Below are 19,644 nucleotides of genomic sequence, written 5' to 3' on the forward strand. Positions count from 1 at the left end.
CAAAACTTACCTTTCCCCCTGGGCTATTTTACTTCTCCTCCAGCATCCTTTGCATTGCTAGTCTTTCTCTATCTTGGAGGAGGCACCTACCTACATTCCTTATCTTCGCCCTAGGCTTTCGCTTATTGAATCTGCGAGGTAAGACAGCAACTTCGCTCTGCATCCACAAGACACCGCATTCTTCGCACACAGGATCTCATAGAGTTGGCTACTCATTCATGTGTGTTTACCCGTCGTCAATGACTGTCCCCCGGTAAACGAAAGCTCGTTCCAAACCATGTCATATGGACTCCTTTTATTACCTTCATTTGGCCGGCAAGAGCCTCTTGTTTCGCCATCACTCGTGTCAATCACGCTTCACACGTTCGCCCATGGCTACGTGCTGCTATCCCCAAGATCGAGTTATATATTGCTCAGTTTTACTTTCAGTTTTTCTCTCCTTAGATTTCCATTCTGCTTCGAAAAGCTATTGCATAGAGCCTTTACCGCCGGCCCACAGGACATCTGCTAGATACTAAGTTTCAACCGGGGAGGATCAAGTCCCGGATAATAACCCCAAACACCAACCCCCTTTCTGTTTCTGTTTTTCCAACATGTGGCTCTTAACCTTACTAACGCTCTTGCAGGTCGATTTCGCTCAGGGCGTGCCGACGCATCCGCATCCTGCCAACCACCAAGCCGGGAGGACCCGTCCAGAGTTGATCAAGCGTAGCGGGCGTCAAGAAGGCTACCTTCCCCTGTCTGTTATTGCCAACCCCTACCAAGAAGGCTATCTGCCTGTCGCAGTTATAACCAGTTCAAACCCAACCGGGACGGTACAGATACTACCGTCTGCAGTGTCGTTGACACCCGATACTGGCACCGTAATATCTTCTCTTGAAAAAGAAGGCCGATCGAGCATTGCCCCTTTTCCTACCAACCCTATACCAGACCCGACTTCCTTGGTAGTACCTATTGAACCAGCTCTGGAACCTTCGAGCACTCCCACCATGGCTGAGTCTGCCGCATCATCGGATATCTTCAGGCATCCTATCGCCACAGGCGCCCCATCAGCAAAGTTCGAGGAACGGAAAGATCACCCGGTCCCTCGCCTCGGCGTTACTGGGAACGGCCCACATCATACAAATAAATTCTACGCCAACTTCTACCTCGGAAACCAGAGTGCCCCGACATATCTCCATCCATACTCTGTAGCATGGGCGAGGGGTCAGGGAGCCACGCCCAGCTGGGGTCTTTCGGTTTCCCATATCGAGGCAGGTCAAAGGGTCTACGGCGAGACTTCACGTGATACCGGGGCCGCAAAGTACTTCCTGAACCCTGTCGGTATACAGTCTCTTTCTTTGTCGGCAATGGAGCTGGGCGCTTCCTCGGCATTAACAGTCGACGCGATAGAAGCACAGTCAGTCAACGTCAATTTGCTGGACAAGGATAAGGGGAAGACCCTCGTTACGTTTCCATTGGTTCAAGGAATGGCCTTTGTGACAGCGATCTATTACGGATCAACCCCAGCAATTAGTACTGGTGTCTTTTTCAAGACAGTCACGAAATCGACCAAAGGCCCCAAGCCAGGCGTCACGAAGTACACAATCTATCTCGAGGACGGCAAAGTCTGGCATGTTTACGCTTATTCCGAACAGGGTGATTCTTTCGACCTGCAAGTCATCAACAACTCTCACGCCAAGGCTAAAACCCCATTCAACGGCATCATCCAAGTCATCAAAGATCCAGGCAGCGCCGAGGGCTTGATTGATGAGGCGTCAGGTGCCTACCCTACCGGCGTTACATTGTCCGGCACAAGCTCCGGCACGAAGGGGACTTATACCTTCATGTACAAGAAAGCTGGAGTATTCAATGGCAAGTTGATGATGTATGCTTTGCCTCATCATGTTGACTCCTTCGACACCGAAACACACAATGCTGTAACCAAGATACAGCTTCAAACGACAACCAAGGGCATGGCTACCGCAGTCATTGCAGACTCTTGGACAATGGTCGAGCCTAATATGCCTGTTTCTATGGGGTTTGCCCCTTGGGATCCTGTTACTGGGAGCAAGGCGTCCGTGAAATCGAACCTAATCAACGAAATCCTCCCAATAGCTCTGAAGGAGATCTCCCAGGATGTGGAGCAGCAGTCGAACCAGAACTCGATGTATTTCAGCGGCAAGGTGAGATGCCCAACCTAGCTTGCCTATCGCTACTTACTCATCAATTTTGCAGGCTCTTGCCAAGTTCGCGCATCTCTGCTATGCTGTTCATGACATGCTGCAGAACCAGAAGCTGGCCCAAACAGGACTTGCGAACCTCAAAGCGGCATTTAGTCGATTTGCAGAAAACAAACAACAGTTCCCCCTCTATTACGAAAGTAAGTTGCACTTTACTGAGAAAACTAGTCCAACATAACACTGACGATGTTCAGGTGCTTGGGGCGGAATAGTATCTTCGGCCACATACCAAACGGGGAACAGCGGCGCTGATTTTGGAAATACTTACTACAACGACCACCATTTCCACTATGGCTATTTCATACTGGCCGCAGCCATTATCGGGAACTTAGATCCCGCATGGTTGACCCAGGCGAATGTCGACTATGTAAACACCCTCGTGCGAGATATTGCCAACCCATCAAAGGCAGACAGCTATTTCCCCGTTTACCGAAACTTCGATTGGTACCACGGGCACAGCTGGGCTCACGGATTGTATGAGACTCTCGATGGCAAGGTAAGTGAAATGGTAACCCCGCCCTGAGGCGGTGTGCTTACTCGGGTAACAGGACCAGGAGTCGAGTTCGGAAGATGCGATGCATGCCTACGCCATCAAGATGTGGGGTCATACCATCAAGGACGGCAACATGGAGGCCAGAGGTAACTTGATGCTCGCTATCATCACAAGGTCACTGAGCCAATACTATCTTTATACATCGAACAACAAGGTGCAACCCTCGAACTTTATTGGAAATCGAGTCGCTGGCATTTTGTTTGAGAACAAGTGCGACCATACGACCTATTTCGGGGCGAACATCGAATACGTCCAAGGAATTCACATGATCCCATTGCTCCCGAGCTCGAAGCTCACGCGAGCTTCCACGTTTGTGCAGCAAGAGTGGGAAACGTACTTTGACCATGGACGCGTAGACAAAGTCGAAGGGGGGTGGAGAGGAATTCTTTATGGTAACCTGGCGACGGTCGATCCCAAATCAGCGTGGGAATTCTTCACCGCGAGGAACTTCGACCCATCTTGGCTTGATGGCGGTGCTTCTCTGACATGGTACCAAGTATACACTGCAGGTAAGCCGAGCTGCTTTGGACACGCACATTACCTACCCGCACAGTGGGACTGAGACTGATTTTTCAATCCATGGCGCAGCTTTCCTCTAAACGATAGAGAACCCGAAAGGGACGGCACTTAACGAGTTACGCATGACGTGCACTAGCATATAGACGAGGTTATCCAGCTGCGAGATAGCCAAGGAAAACGAATTGTTTTGGCGTATTAGGGGTGCTTCACTAGGGTGGTGCCAAGTGGCACGGCCTGGTTCATGATGATGAAGGTGGTCCAGCAGCTATGCTTGGCGCAACGAGTCGATGTTGATGAACAGCACATGAAATACTGCTAGGCCTTGATCGACAGGCAACAGGCGCAAGATAGACCTCTAGAACAATAGAACCTAGACGAGAAGAAAACCAGCCCCCTTTGGCGCCGAGTTAAATTGTGACACCGCCGCTTGCCAAGCATCGAATCATGGAGGGTCGCATCTTACAGCTCTGGAATTCAATCCATTACACAATCATCAGACGACGATCTGTCGCGAGCGAGTTGTGTTGCATATTTCCCCCCATCCATAGGACTCGGAAAAGCAAGCATAGACGACGCATGTTCAATGTTGGTTCTCAGGTGTCACCAAAACCGCAAATGCCATTGGGAAGGCACATCTGGGAATGCAGTTGGGTTGGGGTCCAAACTCGTCAATTTTATTACAGCACTGAGGACTGAGATGGGTTATGCAACTGGGCATGAGCGGGCATTTCGAAGTCACGTAGCTCGTCATTCTTGGGCCAGCTTTTATCGATAAGTGCCGGTGGTGAATGGATGAGACTCGGGGATATCCCTGTGGTCACTGATTCAGTAGATCGGATGCCAAGGAGCTTTACTAGTATCCACCCCTCAGCGGAAATCATGGGAGGAACTCTCTGCACTGTCTTGGCCTACGCACCTCACCTTTTGCATTAACATGCATACAACAGCAGCCATAGTCGGCGCTCGCAGCATAGGAGGGCCAGCGAATGTTGGAGTTGGCGCTTGGCATTGACAGAAGAGAAATCACAACAAACAATGCAATATCTCCGGGCATGCAGTGCGGCGAGCGGCCGCGGTGTTTCCTTGCAACACAGCGATATTGATCTTGGGAGGCCTCCGTTCAAAAATAGAGTGGGGATGTTTTTGATGTTTCGAGTCCCGCCGTCTTGGCTGCAGCCAAGACCTCCGTACCGGCTGTTGCACAAGGAGTGACAGTCTAGACAGTGAGGAGGTGTGCAAGTTGCAAGTCTGGAGATAGTAAATAGGCCTGTCTGGTTTCCTGGGCAAACTCCGCCACGCTTGGCAAAGGCAGTTTCCTCTACCTCGCACATCATCACATCGGCCTCAATGAGCTTTTCTTCAGTATCAAGCCTGTGGACGGGCGGTAGCTTAGCTTGGCTGACCTGCACATCTACCTCGCTACGTCCACGTGCATCTGTTGTCCGGGTTGCAGTGGTTGAGCCCAACCGGTTCGAGCTTCTCTCCGGCATGCTATTGATTGATCTGGGCTATGCATATGCACCTGTATGTAGGTAGCAGCAGCAAGTCACTGCATATACAGACAGGGCTACATCTTCACAACGCACACAGACGGGCCTGTGCTGTCATGACCTTACTGATACGCTACCTGTGTGAACAGTGGCTTGCAGAGGGGCTAAGGATGGGGTTTAGCGTCGGTCAACTGATTGTCGTCTCATGCTGGGTCTCAGAGATCAGTACAGTAGTCAGTATACATACACGTACAGGTGTAAGCATTTTGGCTTTCGGTTGTGGAAAGACATTGCATCGCAGGTAGGCTGAGTAGCAGCCGAACGTTCGGTGCTCGATCAGTTGAAGCCACCCAGCTCTCTAATCAACCGTGATACGAAACAAAGCTCCCCCTGCTGGTGACTAGGGTGACTGCGCGCATCTGCACCAAAACGTATGGATTTTTTTTTGTTTTACCTGGACCTTCCCGGCCGATTCCACAGGCTTTCCACCCTCGCACAGCATAAGTCGCAGTTGCAGCCGGGCAACGTGCCCCCGTGGAATATAGTGGCTTTCTTGGCGCACTACCCACTGAACTGGGAACCTGGGAGCCGTTGTAGGCCCGGACTACACCTGCAGCTCACTGAAGCTTGTATGTACAACTGCGGAGCCACAGGGAGACCTGCTGCTGGGAAAAGAGGATCCTCTCGTCTCTCTCTCTAAATGACGACACACAGCTACCGCCGACACGAGAAGTTGCAACGAGTAACCTGAAATCCCCCCAGGCCACCCATCCATGACCGAATTCTTTCGTCGGTTTGTAGCGTCTATCTGAGACTACTCCGTACTCCGTACCGCTTGCCCTCTCTTCCCACTTCCCACCTGCCCATTGCACACGGTCCCCACCCCAGCGGCTTGCCTAACATCAAGGCCCAAGGACGCCCTTTCGCTCCTTGCCGAGGAAGGAATCCAATCTCCCCCTTCCGCCCAACTTGTGAACTATCAGCTTCTCCTGGGATTCGTCGAACCCTCACCTCGACACCACCCATCTCCTATTCCCTACTCAGCTTGGGGCCACGCGAGGACAGCACTGCGCCTTCTCGCTAAATCGACTATTTTCTGCACGAGATCAGCGCAACGCTGGGCATAGAACAAAGAGCAACTCAAGCAACAGGGCCAAGCTCCCGCGATACTTCCAACCCAGCATACATCCACTGCGCTACCAACTTAAACGTTTGCGGCGTGCACTTCATCGTCGCCCTTTTGTCTGCTCGCCTTGACTCGTCCGCCCGGCTGTGTACATTCTTGGGCGCTACCCCACGAAATTGACAATCTAATAACCTACTCTTATCTGCGCTTTCGGTATCCTATCCCGAATCATGTGTGAGTATACCGCGCTTCCAAACTTTAGTCTTTCTCCGCAGAATGTTCTTCATATCCCTTCTTTTCACCACCCATCCATAAAACTTGTTTGACCTCACCCCCTGGCCCGGTCACTTGAGTTTTTATCTACTGTTCCTTGTACCGCCACGGCCTGCCACCGATCACAAGTTTACCTTCCTATATCGAATATCGTTGCACTGCGGCGGCGGAGTATGGTGCCGAGCGGCTCTCGTCGATATAACCCCCAGTTTCGCCAGATACCTATGCGCAACTGAGACTGACCAACGGCGCGCCTCATCGTCATTATATATATATAGCTTTACCAAGTGTTCGAGGCTTGATACGCGGCATCACGCTGCCGCGCAAGAACACGATGCCTCAGAATGGCTATGCTCATGAAACCACCCCTTGATGGGCTCCGGCTCTGTCCAGAACCATCACCACAGCGACACCTACAGGTTCTTCCTTGACCTGTGGTACACCCCGGGCATGGACAGTGACAAGCCACTTGTGAAGTTCCCTGCCCGTCTCTGGCATATTATCAAGGCGACTTTGCTGCGATGTAAGTGAAGCCGCTGATGGGCCGCGGTCGACTTGTTGGGAAATGCGCCGACTAACCTTTGACGCATCACTCAGCCAAGATCAACATCCTTCTATTTTGCGTGCCCATTGGCCTGATGGCTGGTATGACTGGAATGGACCCTGTCGCCGTTTTCACCATCAACTTCTTCGCTATTATTCCGCTTGCTGCTGTCCTATCCAATGCGACGGAAGATATCTCGGCGAAGCTCGGCGAACAGCTGGGCGGCTTGTTGAATGCGACCTTCGGCAACGCCGTTGAGCTGATTGTAAGTGGCTCGAAACCGCGATAGGCTTTTTGGTCGCTAATCTAAGTTCCGGGTGCAGGTCAGCGTCATCGCCCTGAAAGAAAGGCAATATGCAGTGGTTAAATCTTCCATGATCGGATCCATTCTCTCCAATTTGCTCCTCGTTATGGGCATGTGCTTCTTTTTCGGTGGACTCAAGAATATGAAGGACGATGCTGGAGATGGAATGGAACAGGAGTTCACCGACATTACGGCGCAAACAACTTGCTCGTTGCTCATGCTCGCGGCTGCCTCTATGGTTGTTCCTAGTGCTGTAAGTGAACGCATCCGTTATCTGAGCCGATGGGCAGATGGGTAGACTAACTTCCCGTACAGTTGTCCATGGTTATGCAGAGTTCCTTGAATCGCAACCCCGACGAGCGCGAGCAAACGATCCTCAACCTCTCGCGCGGTACGGCCATCATCTTGCTCATCATGTACGCCTTTTACTTGAACTTCTCTCTGAGAACTCATCACAACCTTTTCGTGCCCAAGTCCAAGCAGCAACCCCAGCTTAGTCCTGGAGACGAGGAGCAAGCCGAACGCGAAGCCCCGGCCGAAACGGACGGCGATGACGAACCCCTACTGGGAGCCTGGGCCTCTGGTTTCATTCTGGTCATTACTACTGTGTTGGTTGCCATCTGTGCCGATTATCTGGTCGACAGTATCGACGCGCTGGTGGAGCGAGCCAACATTAGCCGCAACTTCATCGGTCTAATCTTGATTCCTATTGTCGGAAACGCGGCGGAACATGTTACGGCTGTCGTCGTGGCTGTTAAGAATAATATGGATTTGGTATGTGCTGCTCTCGAGCTGGTGTGATATGAGTCGGAAGTCGCTAATACAGTTTCAGGCCATGCAAGTTGCGATTGGATCCAGCATCCAGATTGCTATGTTCGTGACGCCGTTCCTGGTCGTTCTGGGCTGGATTATGGGCCATGACATGACGATGCGCTTCGAGACCTGTATGTATATAAGGAGCCCACAATGTTGATGTTCACGACCATACTGACAGCGAACCCCCACAGTCGAAACCATCGCCTTTATCCTTGCCGTTCTTGTCGTTATTTACACGGTCCAGGACGGCAAATCCAACTACCTTGAAGGTGTGATGTTGATGGCGATGTATGTTATTATTGCCGTCGCCTTCTTCGCCGCCCCAAGCGACGGTTTGAGCAACGAAGATGCTGGCCTCGACGCCTTTAAGGCCTCGCTTAAGTCTTCAATTCCTGCTCCGGCGTAATAACGTTGATTCGCGAGCCATGCCATTGGCCCAATCGCGAACACGTGATCTTGCAGATTATACGTTGAACTGGCCGAGTCCTGATGCGGCCATGTTACCACAGAGGTAGAATAATCCTCTGATGAGCCTCGCAAGAGGCTCGATACTTATGGCCGAGACGCCAAACATTTCTTTTTTTGTCAACATTCTGTATATTACAACAAGGGGCTGCTGGTTTGGAGAGGGAGAACCTCAAATACCAGGATAGGAGGTACGTAGCTGGGGTTCCACCAGAAAGGAGTTCTCGGTAACAACGAGGTGGACGATTGATTTCCTTAGACATCACTGTCTCCAAAATCCAAGGTGATATAGTGTGTTTCTTGTAGATTTCTTGCATTTACTGCCTTTGACGGAAGTATAGGACGGGGTAAAGACAGTTAAGTAGGACTACGAAACAAAGAACTGGCGAGGAAAGAAGAGACGCTCACTGTATTTAGTTAGCGGGACTATGCATTTACTGTAGCTCTAGTGCGGGGTAGCTCAGCTCAAGCTTTTGCTGGCCTGGTTGGGAGCTCGTGTCTCCAATAATAAACCACAACGTCATCCATCACCCTTATTGCTCTCTGGGCCCAGTGAACCAATACTCTCTACACGCTCAAGCAAACCTCTTTCACGTACCCAAGACTGAATGTCCGCTCTCAGAGCCTTTCAGCGAATCCGACTACAGACTGGTCTACTCTCACAAGCCCCTCGCATCATAGGTGAGACACATTCACGACGTCGAGTACCCTTTCCGGCACTGACCACGGTACACATTACAGCGGCAACCACGTCACGAAGCTTTGCAGCCATGGCGACCACCACAGATACCAAGAACTACAAGTTCAACCATTCCATGTGAGTCCAGCCCCACCGGTAACATTCCACCCTTTGTCTGGGGAATCACGGGGACACCTGAGGGCTAAACATAATCCTGCTTGTTGTTAGGCTTCGCGTGAAAGACCCCAAGGCTTCCGGTATGCTTCCATCATCCCTCAAGGTTCTCAGATCCATGCGTGCAAGTTATAGCGCACAAGCGCTATGTGCCACCCTGAGACAAATATACTACCTACTACAGCTGGGCTGACCAATGGGGCTCTTGGGCTGTATAACTATAGTGAAATTCTATGAGTTCCTTGGAATGAGCTTGATCAAGAAGCTCGAGTTCCCTGACAACAAATTCGATCTCTACTTTTTGGCGTACGACTCTCCCGGGGCCCTTTCATCGGGCAACACCACGTTTGACCGAGAGGGCGTTGTTGAGTTGTAAGTACTTTTAGGCGCATGCCTTCTCTTTCTTTCTGTCTTGGGCGCAATGGGGACTGACACCACTGCGAAAGGACGCACAACTACGGCACCGAAAATGATGACAACTTCACCGTTAACAACGGCAACAAGGAGCCCCACCGCGGCTTCGGCCACATCTGCATCAGCGTCGACAACATTCAGTCGGCCTGCAACCGCATCGAGCAGGCCGGCTACAAGTTCCAAAAGAAGCTGACGGACGGCCGCATGAGGCACATCGCCTTCGCCCTCGACCCTGACAACTACTGGGTCGAGATCGTCAGCCTCAACGCGCTTACCAAGGGCGCTGACGACCCCAACGAGCCCTCGGACCCCAGCGCCACCGACGTCAAGACCTACCGCATGAACCACACCATGCTCCGCGTCAAGGACGCCGAGAAGTCCCTCAAGTTCTACCAGGAGACCATGGGCATGAGGCTGCTCCGCACAATGGAGCAGGAGAGCGCCGGTTTCAACCTCTACTTCCTCGGCTACCCGGGAACCAAGGGCGCGCCCGAGGATGGCTTCACCCCCGACTCCGAGGGTGTCCTCGAGCTCACTTGGAACTACGGCACCGAGAAGGACGAGAGCTTCAAGTACCACGACGGCAACGCGCAGCCCCAGGGCTTCGGCCACATTTGTAAGTCATGTCGTTTCCGTTGCAATCGCCTTCTCTGCTCGCCAAAGCTCTGTATGTTATGTGCTAATTGCAACTCAGGCGTCTCTGTGGACCACCTCGAATCGGCGTGCGAGCGCCTTGAGGGCATGAATGTCAACTGGAAGAAGCGCCTCACAGACGGCCGCATGAAGAATGTGGCTTTCGTCTTGGATCCTGATGGTTACTGGATCGAGATCGTGCAGAATGAGCGATTTGCTGGCAAGCCCAACTTCTAGATGCATTCTATCACAAAGCATACAAAACAAACATTTTGAGGCCAAAAACGTATCGAGTTGCTGTACAAATTGGTAGCGAGCATACATAGTATATACAAGAACGTACTTGGACATAAACTGGAAACCAGTTTATCGCCAACTGTAAAAACCAAACCAGAACGCCATGCTTAGAATGTGACAGCAGTGATAACATAGTTCAAAAAGCACGTCCCTTGGGAATCATTGCCATATCCTGAAAGCTTAAAGTCCCAAAGCATCGTATTGGCCTTCGATATAGGTAGCCACGTTGCTCAGCTTGGATGGCCGATGTGGCTTGTGCCTCAACGACGGATTTCCCTCCCACTGTCTCTTGTCACCATCTTCTCGGTAGCGTTTAGACCGTTGTTCTTCGGTCTGCTGGCCTGCTATGGCCTCTTCTTGCCCTGCGTCATCTGCGCCATCTGCTTTCCTCCTCCTGCTGCCCTGGTGTTCTCCTCCACCTTCTTCTCGCCTATGCCTTCGAGGAGAATCCCTCATCGTTGTGTGGCTTTCAGCAGCTCCTTCATCCCTCCTACTCCTACTTCTCCTCCCCCTGCTGTTATCGGCAGCCTCTCTGCCTCTGCCACTAGAGTCCTGCTTGCTATTGTTCTTGTTCGCCGCGTCCTTCTCGTTGTGCCGCTTGAGCCGCCGGACCATAGCCGCGTCCACGAACCAGGGCTCGGCCAGCGTCCCTTCACGGAACGTGCGGGTTTTGCCCCAGAAGGCCACCTCGGCGTTGGTGGAGCGCACGCGCGCCATCTTGACGACGCCGATCTGCGGCTCGTTGCGAAACACGGCGAGAACGCCTTTGACGTCGACCACGATGCCCGTCTCGATGTCAGGGTAAGGGTCTGGCGGCGGCGCGGCCGAGGTCGCGGCGGTTTTGTCTGTCTTGTCGGGCGTAGGTAGCGCCACGCAGCATTCGATGCAGGCCCCGCTGCTGTCGTCGATGGTGTAGATGCGCCGGCCGTAGAAGGAGTCGATGGCCACGACGACGCCGACTATGCGGGCCCAGGATATGGGGTGGTTGAGGTAGAAGAACATGTATTTCTGGCCTGTAGTTGGTTGTGGTTCTTGCTGTTAGCTAGCTTGCACCTCCCGAACGGCTTGTCTCGTCTGCGGACTGGTGGTGCGTCCATACTCTCCACTGTGACTTTCCATTGCAGGCCGAAGATGTCATGCGCCGTCAGCGGACACCACGTTCGCAAGGTAGGGGAGACGGCATTGCAGTATATGGGATAGAACTCATACTTGGCGGCGCCGCCGCTCTCCTTGCCATCATCCGTCGTGGTGGCGACGCTGGTCATGGCATCGTTTTTCTCCCGCACCGCGCAGTCCTTTCTACACTCCCGAGCGACATGCGTGCCGGCTAGATTTCGTATTGAAGCGAGTTTGTGTTGTGGGTTGAGGTTGGAGATGGTTGGAGATGGTTGGAGATGGAGCAGTCGCGCCAAAGTTAAAACACATGCTAAAGTGCTTGCATTGGAGCTTGACGCGTCGTGTGGGAGTTGCACGCGTCAATATATGATTGGGTAGGTGAGACGATAGAGTATATCGAAACAAAGAGACGCCGTATAACGGACACGACTACTTGCTATTTGGCATTGAAACAACACAAGTCAGCCCACAATTGAGCATTATAAGGCTGCTGTAGAATTATTACTCCATATATGCAGATGAATCCCGATTCTCCAGGGAACCTAGGGTTGTCCCAGTCTACTGCTGCCATCACAGCCCAGTAGCGGTAATGAAACGCCTGATGCTCGCTCATGTTCCTGTACGGAGAGCCCATATCCCAAACTCCATTGCTGCCATGATATACAAGGAAACCAAAGAAATGCCGCGTCTCCTGTGTTACTTCCTCGTTCGCTTGGGACGGCCATCTTTGCTGCTGGAAACGTCATCTGCAGCCTTGCTCTTCTTGAGACGAGCTCCCATAGCCGCAAAGGCTTCCTCGGAAGGTTCATCGATTTCTTCCTCGTGAGTTCTCTTCTTGCCCTTCTTGGAGCCGCCGGCATACTTGGCTTCCAGGCCGGCAAAGAAGTTGTCCTGGCGCTCTTCACGACTCTGCTGGTTCTTGCGGATCAGAGCAGCTAGGGCATCTTCCGAGGCGTCCTTCTTGGCCCCCTTCTTTCCTTTCTTCGCGGTGCTGCCACTTCCTTTGCCGACTCCGAATAGCTTGTCGTGAACGCCTAGCTCCTTCGCGTACTCCTCGGCCTCGGCCGCTTCACCCTTGGCTGCCTTGATGCGTGCCTCCTTGGATTTCTTAGTCTCTTTGGTGTAAGCCTTGAACGCAGCAACGTCTTTGGTCTTGATAGCCTCGTCAATGATGGCCCGGAACCGCGCGTCGTCCTCGAGCACGTCACTCAGTACCACCGTCTCGTACACCGCATCCATATCGCCCTCGTTCTTCTCGTACGCGAGAAGCAAGTCATCCTTCTCTTCATCGGAGCCCTTGTACTTGGCGGCGAACTTGGCGATGGCGTCGTCCGACACGGCGTCGCGGAACTGCGCGCTGTAGAATTCGGTCCAGCTGAAGCCCTCGGCGTCTACGATTGCCTCCGAGGTCGATCCCGTCTCGTCGTAACGCTTGCGTCGGGCCGGGTCGGATAGTACGGCGTAGGCGAAGGCGATTTCTTGGAACTTCTCTGTGGCTTCTTGCTTGTTCGTGGAATCGGTGACCTTGTCTGTCAAGACGAGGGTTCAAATCATCAGCTCAGTTACTCGCAAATAAGGGCATTTGAAGAAAAGGAAAGGAGACAGGACCGCCGAATTCTTACCCGGGTGGTGCTTCAAGGCGAGCTTGCGATAGGCGGACTTGATCTGGTCCGCTGTCGCGGAGCGCTCGAGGACCAAGACCTCATACGGGTCAACTGTGGGAAGTCCATCCTGGGAAAGATCCTCTGCGTGGTCTTCTGAGTCGGACATTCTGACAGGGTCCTAGTAGGGACTCGGAGTAAAGGGGAAAAGAAGTTCGATGAATTGCAGACTCAGAGAGATGAATGCGACGGTTGTTGCATGTGCTTAATTGAAGGCGCGTCGCGTACTGGTTGGTATCTTATCGCAGCTATTGGGATGGGACATGGACATGGACATGGCGGGGCAATTGGTGGGATGACGGAATCCAGCTTGGGCGTTGTCAGCCAATCTAGCCAATGCAATAACACCAACCCGATACATTCAATTTCTTACTTCACTCTCTACTTGGAACCAAGCCACCGTTTCACGGATTTATTTTTTTACTTGAACATGTCCGACTGCCCCCTCAATATCCCGGCCGGGGACCATACAGCGTACCTCAGATACGCCTTGTCGCTGGCGCAAAAGTCACCACCGAAGCCCAGCAACTACCGCGTCGGGGCCGTCATGGTGAACGCAGCCACCAACGAGGTCCTGTCCACGGGCTACACACTGGAACTCCCCGGCAACACCCACGCGGAGCAATGCTGTTTCGAGAAGCTGGCTCAGAAGCACTCCATGGGCGACGCCGGCAACCTGGATGCCGTCCTACCTGACAAGGTCGCGCTGTACACGACGATGGAGCCGTGCTCGTTCCGCCTCAGCGGGAACCTGCCCTGTGTGGACCGGATTCTGAAGATCGGGGCGGCCAAGATCCGGACGGTCTATGTGGGAGTCTACGAGCCCGAAAAGTTTGTGAGCGACAACTCGGGCAGGCAAAAGCTGCAAGATGCCGGCATATCGTATGTGCACATTCCTGGATTGGAGGAGGAGATCCTGGAGGTAGCGACGGCTGGCCATGAGAAATAGGCGTTCGATCCGCATTAACTCTTGAAAGCAAACGAATCAGGATGATTCGGTCACGATTAAACCACAATACAAACTCCAGAAACGACAAAAAAAAGTTTTATCTGATTGAATCAGATGCATCAGGAATTGAGCCCGATGCGGGGGTCGAACCCGCAGCCTTGAGATTATCTCGAAGCAATCGCCGTCAACGTTAGAAGAGGATGAGGCGGAAACTTAAGAGTCTCACGCTCTACCGATTGAGCTAACCAGGCGGGTTATTGGTTGTTGAAGACAGCCAGCGTTATGATGCAATATGTTGGAGGGCGACGACGGCGTGGTGTGGTGTGGTGTGATCAACCAGACTTTGGTTCGGCATTGCCGAGGAGGGTGGATGCTTATGGACGGTGAGATCCCGGGGTAGGGGTGAATAAGACACGGCCACGGGCAGGAGTGGGGCCCTCCGGGATGCCTGGGCTGCTGGGGGAAGGCATCACATATTACACGGCTGTCTACGCCGGCAGAGAATCTATGTAGACTGCCGAGACGCCATGCCAAGGAAGCAATATTGCTCGGGGCACTCGACCGCAGTCAATAGTCTGTATGCAGGCACCGAGACTCGATGGATTTGGACATGTGTCTGGCATTTATATTCCACGAATGACTTTGGCCGCCAGACAGAGGACCAAGTCTCGCGGCGACTGTGTAACCGCCTTGGATGATCGTCGCTGCGTATGGCACCAGTTCGTCCGCGTTGTCGAGCCACCCAGCTGCCAGATCGGTCAGGATACGGCATCAAGCTTTTGCCAAGGCAATGGCCGGCCTAGAAGGGAACATGTCTCCGCGGTGCTCATTGGACCCCCCGCATCGCAATGCGGTTGCCCAGAGAGAAATATGTTAGAGGTTGATGATAATTGGGGCCAGGGGTGACAGGCTAATTATTGGCGGGAAAACCTCTCGACGACTTTACTCACTTCTACTTGGCCACCAATGCCTGTTGCAGAAAGACTCCCACTCTTGGGGGTGCTGTGGTACCGTCTCGAGCCATAGGCTTAGGGTTGTCAACGGATACAGATAAGCCACGACGAGTTGTCAGTAGTCGTGTACCGTATGAAGTATCATGGCGCGCCATCAACATGTCAGCCATCAGTCGAGTGCCACCCCTTGCTCGACCCCTTTACCCCACAACCGATGCGGGTCTCTGTGACGGCCAGCCCAGCACAGACTGACTTGAACGTCACTGTCCTTGTTGGCCCAATTTCCACCAATCATTTTACACCACCAAGACGCTTCTTCGTCCAATTTGCCAGATCGGGCATGGAGATGGGTGCTTCGATGCTCGGCTGCGGTACTCCTAGCCACTCACTTCGGCATGGACTCGTTGAGGTTTCTATAAGAATGGCCACATCCGTTCATACCATGTTCAGTTGCGTACACTGATACTCTCACCCCAAGCAGCACAGCCCAGATCCAGATATGAAGCCCACCACCGCCCTCATCGCCGTCTTCGGCGCTGCTGCCGCTTCCCCTACCCCTACCCAGGACGGCCCTCTGGATGCGCGAACCATCGAGAAGCGTGCTAGCATTACCGATGCTTGCAACGTTGGTTACTGTACTCAGAATGGCGGGTAAGTAAAGCATTCGAGTCGTTGGACCGGTACTGGGGGCTCTTGTTGACCGTGATATGCAGCACCACTGGCGGCACGGGAGGCACTACCACCACTGTCTCGTCCCTGGCGCAGTTCACGGCTGCCGCTGAGTCTAGCGACAAGATGGTCATTGTCGTGAAGGGTTCCATCTCGGGCAACACCAAGGTCCGCGTCAAGTCCAATAAGTCCATCATCGGTGCCTCTGGTTCAAGTAAGTCGTTCGCTTCCCCATGAGTCGTACGGAGAAGACGTGGCAAGCTGACCGAACACCCGCAAAGGCATGACTGGCGTCGGTCTCACCATCAACAAGCAGTCCAACGTCATCGTCCGGAACATGAAGATGTCCAAGGTCGTGGCGGAGAACGGCGACATCCTCACCATCCAGAACTCCAAGAACGTCTGGGTCGACCACGTCGACGTCTCCAACGACATGGACCACGACAAGGACTACTACGACGGCCTCATCGACGTCACCCACGCCTGCGAGTGGGTCACCATCTCCAACTCGTACCTCCACGACCACTGGAAGGGCTCCCTCGTGGGCCACTCGGACAGCAACGGCAAGGAGGACACCGGCCACCTCCACGTCACCTACGCCAACAACCGCTGGGAAAACATCAACTCTCGCGCGCCCTCGTTCCGCTTCGGCACTGGCCACATATTCAAGTAAGTTTGCACATGCATATGTGGGGAGACATATCCGAGCGACGCCGCGGCTAACCACCGGGAAACAGCAACTACTACTACAAGGTGCTTTCAACCGGCATCAACACACGCATGGGCGCCCAGCTCCTGGTCGAGAGCAGCGTCTTCGAGGATTCGGGCAAGAAGGCCATCTTCAGCCAGGACAGCGACGTCACCGGCTACGCCGTCGTCAACGATGTCAACCTCGGCGGCAGCGACAACTCGGCTCCCAAGGGCACTCTGACCTCGGTTCCTTACTCGTATAGCAAGCTTGGCTCTGGGAATGTCAAGTCTTCAGTCATGGCCAACGCTGGACAGAAGCTCTCATTCTAGGCTGCCAATCAGCCTTGTTGGTTGGAATATATTCCAAGCTCGCACTGCCACCATCTCCCAAGGACGTAATTTTCGAAGAGGAGGGCGTAAGTTACCGAGTCACCACTTCTTTTTGTATATAATTCGAATGCCATACACACACACATATATATATCCTGGGCTGTCTGTCGCTGCTGCATCTGATGTTATGATATTTCACCGCCGTCATTGCTGTGCACGCCTTCGGCTATGCTTGATGGATTCGCCCACTTGACCGTGGTATTCAACTGCGGCTGCTACGCCAACACACAGAACTGGAAACAATCTCTCACCGCCAAGCCCCTTTAGCGGAAGCAATTATTATTCCCTGGGTTTCTATCCATCAGCCACAGTTAGGAGGATCCAGGCCAGCATCCAAGGCATGCAGTTATATGTAAGTAGTTATGGGTGGTGTCTCGATAGTCTCCTTATGAACGTCACATATAACCTCCCTTTTTATTCCAAACTCGCCACCTCGCCTATGTGTGTCCCCTTTGATGACGAGAGCGCTGCCTCTCATATGCTTATTCAAAGATATCTTATATCTATGACGGATGATAATGTTGATCTATATTGGTCATCTTATAGCGCCATTAAAATCATAACATAAATCAACATCAATCAGGTTTTTCATCGAACCTCGAAAACTTGGACCATGGTACGGCGTGGCTTGGTGCGGAGATGGTGGGAGGAACCAAGAATCAACAAGCTGCTCGGATCGGCAGTTGTCGGTCTAGTGGCGGTCTGGTCGATAAAGTTGCTGTCATCGCACAGACTGGCGTTAACGCATGCAGGCTTCTGTTAAGGCGTAGCCGCCGTTGAGTAAGTCAACGTCCGCATGACTGACTGTGACGGGACGAGCGAGCACGATGACAGTGAATATGCGGATGCACGTAGCACCACACCGCGCTGTACCACGTTCCAGCGTAGAACAATGCGCTTGTGGACAAAGTCACTTCAGAAAATTCCATGATTGAAGACGGTGAATGATCCAGTGTTTAGTTTCCAATGGGATGCCATGTATTGATCATGTTCGTTTATGCACTATGTATCGCGCCTACATCCGCGCGCACGCTCAATTACCTCCACCACCAATCCCATGCGTCGTTTCATCGTCTTGCCCACGTACGACCCATTAGTCAATCATTACTACTGCAGCGACTATCACTGCCGCCTTTCAGTTTTCGTGCCTCGCTTGAATACAAGAATGAGTTTCGGATCCACAAGAATCCGACAGAATGAAATAGTTCCATCAGTTCCTATTAAAGAACTCAAAGGTAGGCGATCGCAGCCACCATGCCGACGATGAGGGCACCGACCGAACCGGCAGCCATCTTGCTGGACCCACTGGCAGGGGGAGCCGACGGGCTTCCGGCCGGAGCACTGGGCGAAGGCTGGCTGGGAGCGCTGGGGCTCGATGGCTTCGAGGGGGTCGAGGGAACAGTAGCGTTACCGCCAGTGGGGGCCGGCGGGGCTGCCGGGTATGTGGGAGCCGGAGACGAAGCCGAGGGGGCAGGAGCCGCGGGTGCCGATCCAGTAGGAACGGGAGCTGGCGGGGGCGCAGCGGTGCTGGGGGAGGAACCTGAATCTGACCATCACTGATCTGGCTCACAGGTGCCGTCGGGGCGGCGGGCTTGGTGGCGGGCGCCGAAGTCACAGACGCACAAGGGGTGGTGTGAACCTGGACCTGACCATCACCAATCTGACACATAGGGATTGGGACGGCAGTGGTGACGACCTGGGGCTGGCCATCGCTCAGGGCGGTGACAATGGTGGTCTGGACAACAGTAGTTCCAACAATCTGGCCGTCAGGCACCTGAGACGCAGTGTCCTTGGAGCCGCAAGGCAGAGCAATGATGGAAACAGGCTCGCATTGCTCGGCCCAGTTCTTGTTGTACAAGTTGTAGAAGGTACCCGACAGGCAGCGGTAGAAGGTCTTGGTGTCGCCCAGGGCAAGCACGTTGTTCTCGCAGACGGAGAAGCCGCTGGTGAGGAGAGCACCGGCTTGGGCAGGCTTATCGAACTGGAACTGGTTGTTGGAGGCGATGTAGCCAATGCGATCCTGAGAATCCTTGGTCGTGCCGTCCTTAAGGGTCATGACCAAGACGCCTCCCTTGCCGCATTCAGCGCGTCTCTGTTGAAGGTGTTAGTCAGTGCTGCTGTTCCACGGCCCAACTTGCCAAGGGGTTTGGGTCACACGAACCTCGGGCATGAGGCTGCGCTTCTTCTCAGTAATCTTGGCAACGGTGATCTCGAAGGAGCCGTCGAAGGTACCAGAGCAGCCGGCCGGGGCAGAGCCGGTCGGGGTGAGCTTCTCGGTGATGCCCTGAGGCACGGCGAGGGCCAGACCCAAGAGGGTGGAAGAGGCAACGATTGTGGACTTCATCTTGAATTATTACGCGGGGGCAGCGAAAAAAAGTATGGAATACTGCTTGATGTCGATAGCAATGTAAACAAGAGTGCCGACTTGTCGAAATAATTTTGTACAGACAACAATGGATGCAGAGTATATAGCGAATGAAGATAGGAAAGGTTCTTCTGCTTCGACCAACGACTTGATTGACTCGCTTCGTCTCTTTGGGGTAGATGACGGAAATTAGGAAGGAGGTGGGAAGAAGAAAGAACGGGGGAGACCTGCGAGAGGAAGGAAGGGGGAAGGGCGGAATTTAACTAGCAGCAGCAGCAGCAGCAGCAGCAGTAACAGCAGCAGCAGCTTCCTCGGAGTGAATCATCTCGATCCAATGGGAAG

At 53.2% G+C, this 19,644-nt stretch overlaps 8 protein-coding genes across 8 annotated transcripts; 5 read left to right on the plus strand and 3 right to left on the minus strand.

Moving 5' to 3' along the window:
- Positions 1-989: 989 nt before the first annotated feature.
- On the plus strand, positions 990-3,337 carry PG998_013821 (uncharacterized protein; the record flags this gene model as incomplete). Its single annotated transcript, XM_066880637.1, has 4 exons — positions 990-2,165; positions 2,218-2,362; positions 2,417-2,718; positions 2,771-3,337. 4 exons carry the CDS (start codon positions 990-992, stop codon positions 3,335-3,337), a joined length of 2,190 nt encoding a protein of 729 aa, XP_066724776.1.
- Positions 3,338-6,555: 3,218 nt separating this feature from the next.
- PG998_013822 (calcium proton exchanger) lies at positions 6,556-8,253 on the plus strand (the record flags this gene model as incomplete). The annotated part of the gene is made up of 6 exons (XM_066880638.1): positions 6,556-6,706; positions 6,781-6,992; positions 7,051-7,284; positions 7,347-7,805; positions 7,864-7,975; positions 8,039-8,253. The coding sequence occupies 6 exons, from the start codon at positions 6,556-6,558 to the stop codon at positions 8,251-8,253; spliced, it is 1,383 nt and encodes a 460-aa protein (XP_066724777.1).
- A 667-nt stretch (positions 8,254-8,920) lies between these two features.
- PG998_013823 (lactoylglutathione lyase) lies at positions 8,921-10,449 on the plus strand (the record flags this gene model as incomplete). Its single annotated transcript, XM_066880639.1, has 5 exons — positions 8,921-9,129; positions 9,220-9,248; positions 9,390-9,537; positions 9,612-10,195; positions 10,274-10,449. The coding sequence occupies 5 exons, from the start codon at positions 8,921-8,923 to the stop codon at positions 10,447-10,449; spliced, it is 1,146 nt and encodes a 381-aa protein (XP_066724778.1).
- Positions 10,450-10,689: 240 nt separating this feature from the next.
- On the minus strand, positions 10,690-11,774 carry PG998_013824 (uncharacterized protein; the record flags this gene model as incomplete). Its single annotated transcript, XM_066880640.1, has 2 exons — positions 10,690-11,522; positions 11,609-11,774. The coding sequence occupies 2 exons, from the start codon at positions 11,772-11,774 to the stop codon at positions 10,690-10,692; spliced, it is 999 nt and encodes a 332-aa protein (XP_066724779.1).
- Positions 11,775-12,321: 547 nt separating this feature from the next.
- Positions 12,322-13,395, minus strand: PG998_013825 (DnaJ domain-containing protein; the record flags this gene model as incomplete). The annotated part of the gene is made up of 2 exons (XM_066880641.1): positions 12,322-13,154; positions 13,248-13,395. The coding sequence occupies 2 exons, from the start codon at positions 13,393-13,395 to the stop codon at positions 12,322-12,324; spliced, it is 981 nt and encodes a 326-aa protein (XP_066724780.1).
- A 321-nt stretch (positions 13,396-13,716) lies between these two features.
- PG998_013826 (bifunctional protein RIB2) lies at positions 13,717-14,235 on the plus strand (the record flags this gene model as incomplete). The annotated part of the gene is made up of 1 exon (XM_066880642.1): positions 13,717-14,235. The coding sequence occupies one exon, from the start codon at positions 13,717-13,719 to the stop codon at positions 14,233-14,235; it is 519 nt and encodes a 172-aa protein (XP_066724781.1).
- Positions 14,236-15,687: 1,452 nt separating this feature from the next.
- Positions 15,688-16,877, plus strand: PG998_013827 (pectate lyase B; the record flags this gene model as incomplete). The annotated part of the gene is made up of 4 exons (XM_066880643.1): positions 15,688-15,839; positions 15,902-16,071; positions 16,139-16,526; positions 16,595-16,877. 4 exons carry the CDS (start codon positions 15,688-15,690, stop codon positions 16,875-16,877), a joined length of 993 nt encoding a protein of 330 aa, XP_066724782.1.
- A 1,289-nt stretch (positions 16,878-18,166) lies between these two features.
- Positions 18,167-19,281, minus strand: PG998_013828 (uncharacterized protein; the record flags this gene model as incomplete). The annotated part of the gene is made up of 3 exons (XM_066880644.1): positions 18,167-18,444; positions 18,489-19,029; positions 19,099-19,281. The coding sequence occupies 3 exons, from the start codon at positions 19,279-19,281 to the stop codon at positions 18,167-18,169; spliced, it is 1,002 nt and encodes a 333-aa protein (XP_066724783.1).
- Between the last annotated feature and the right edge of the window lie 363 nt (positions 19,282-19,644).

Source organism: Apiospora kogelbergensis (assembly GCF_038363985.1).
Source record: "Apiospora kogelbergensis strain CBS 113332 chromosome Unknown utg000009l_segment0_segment0, whole genome shotgun sequence".
Taxonomy (NCBI): domain Eukaryota; kingdom Fungi; phylum Ascomycota; class Sordariomycetes; order Amphisphaeriales; family Apiosporaceae; genus Apiospora; species Apiospora kogelbergensis.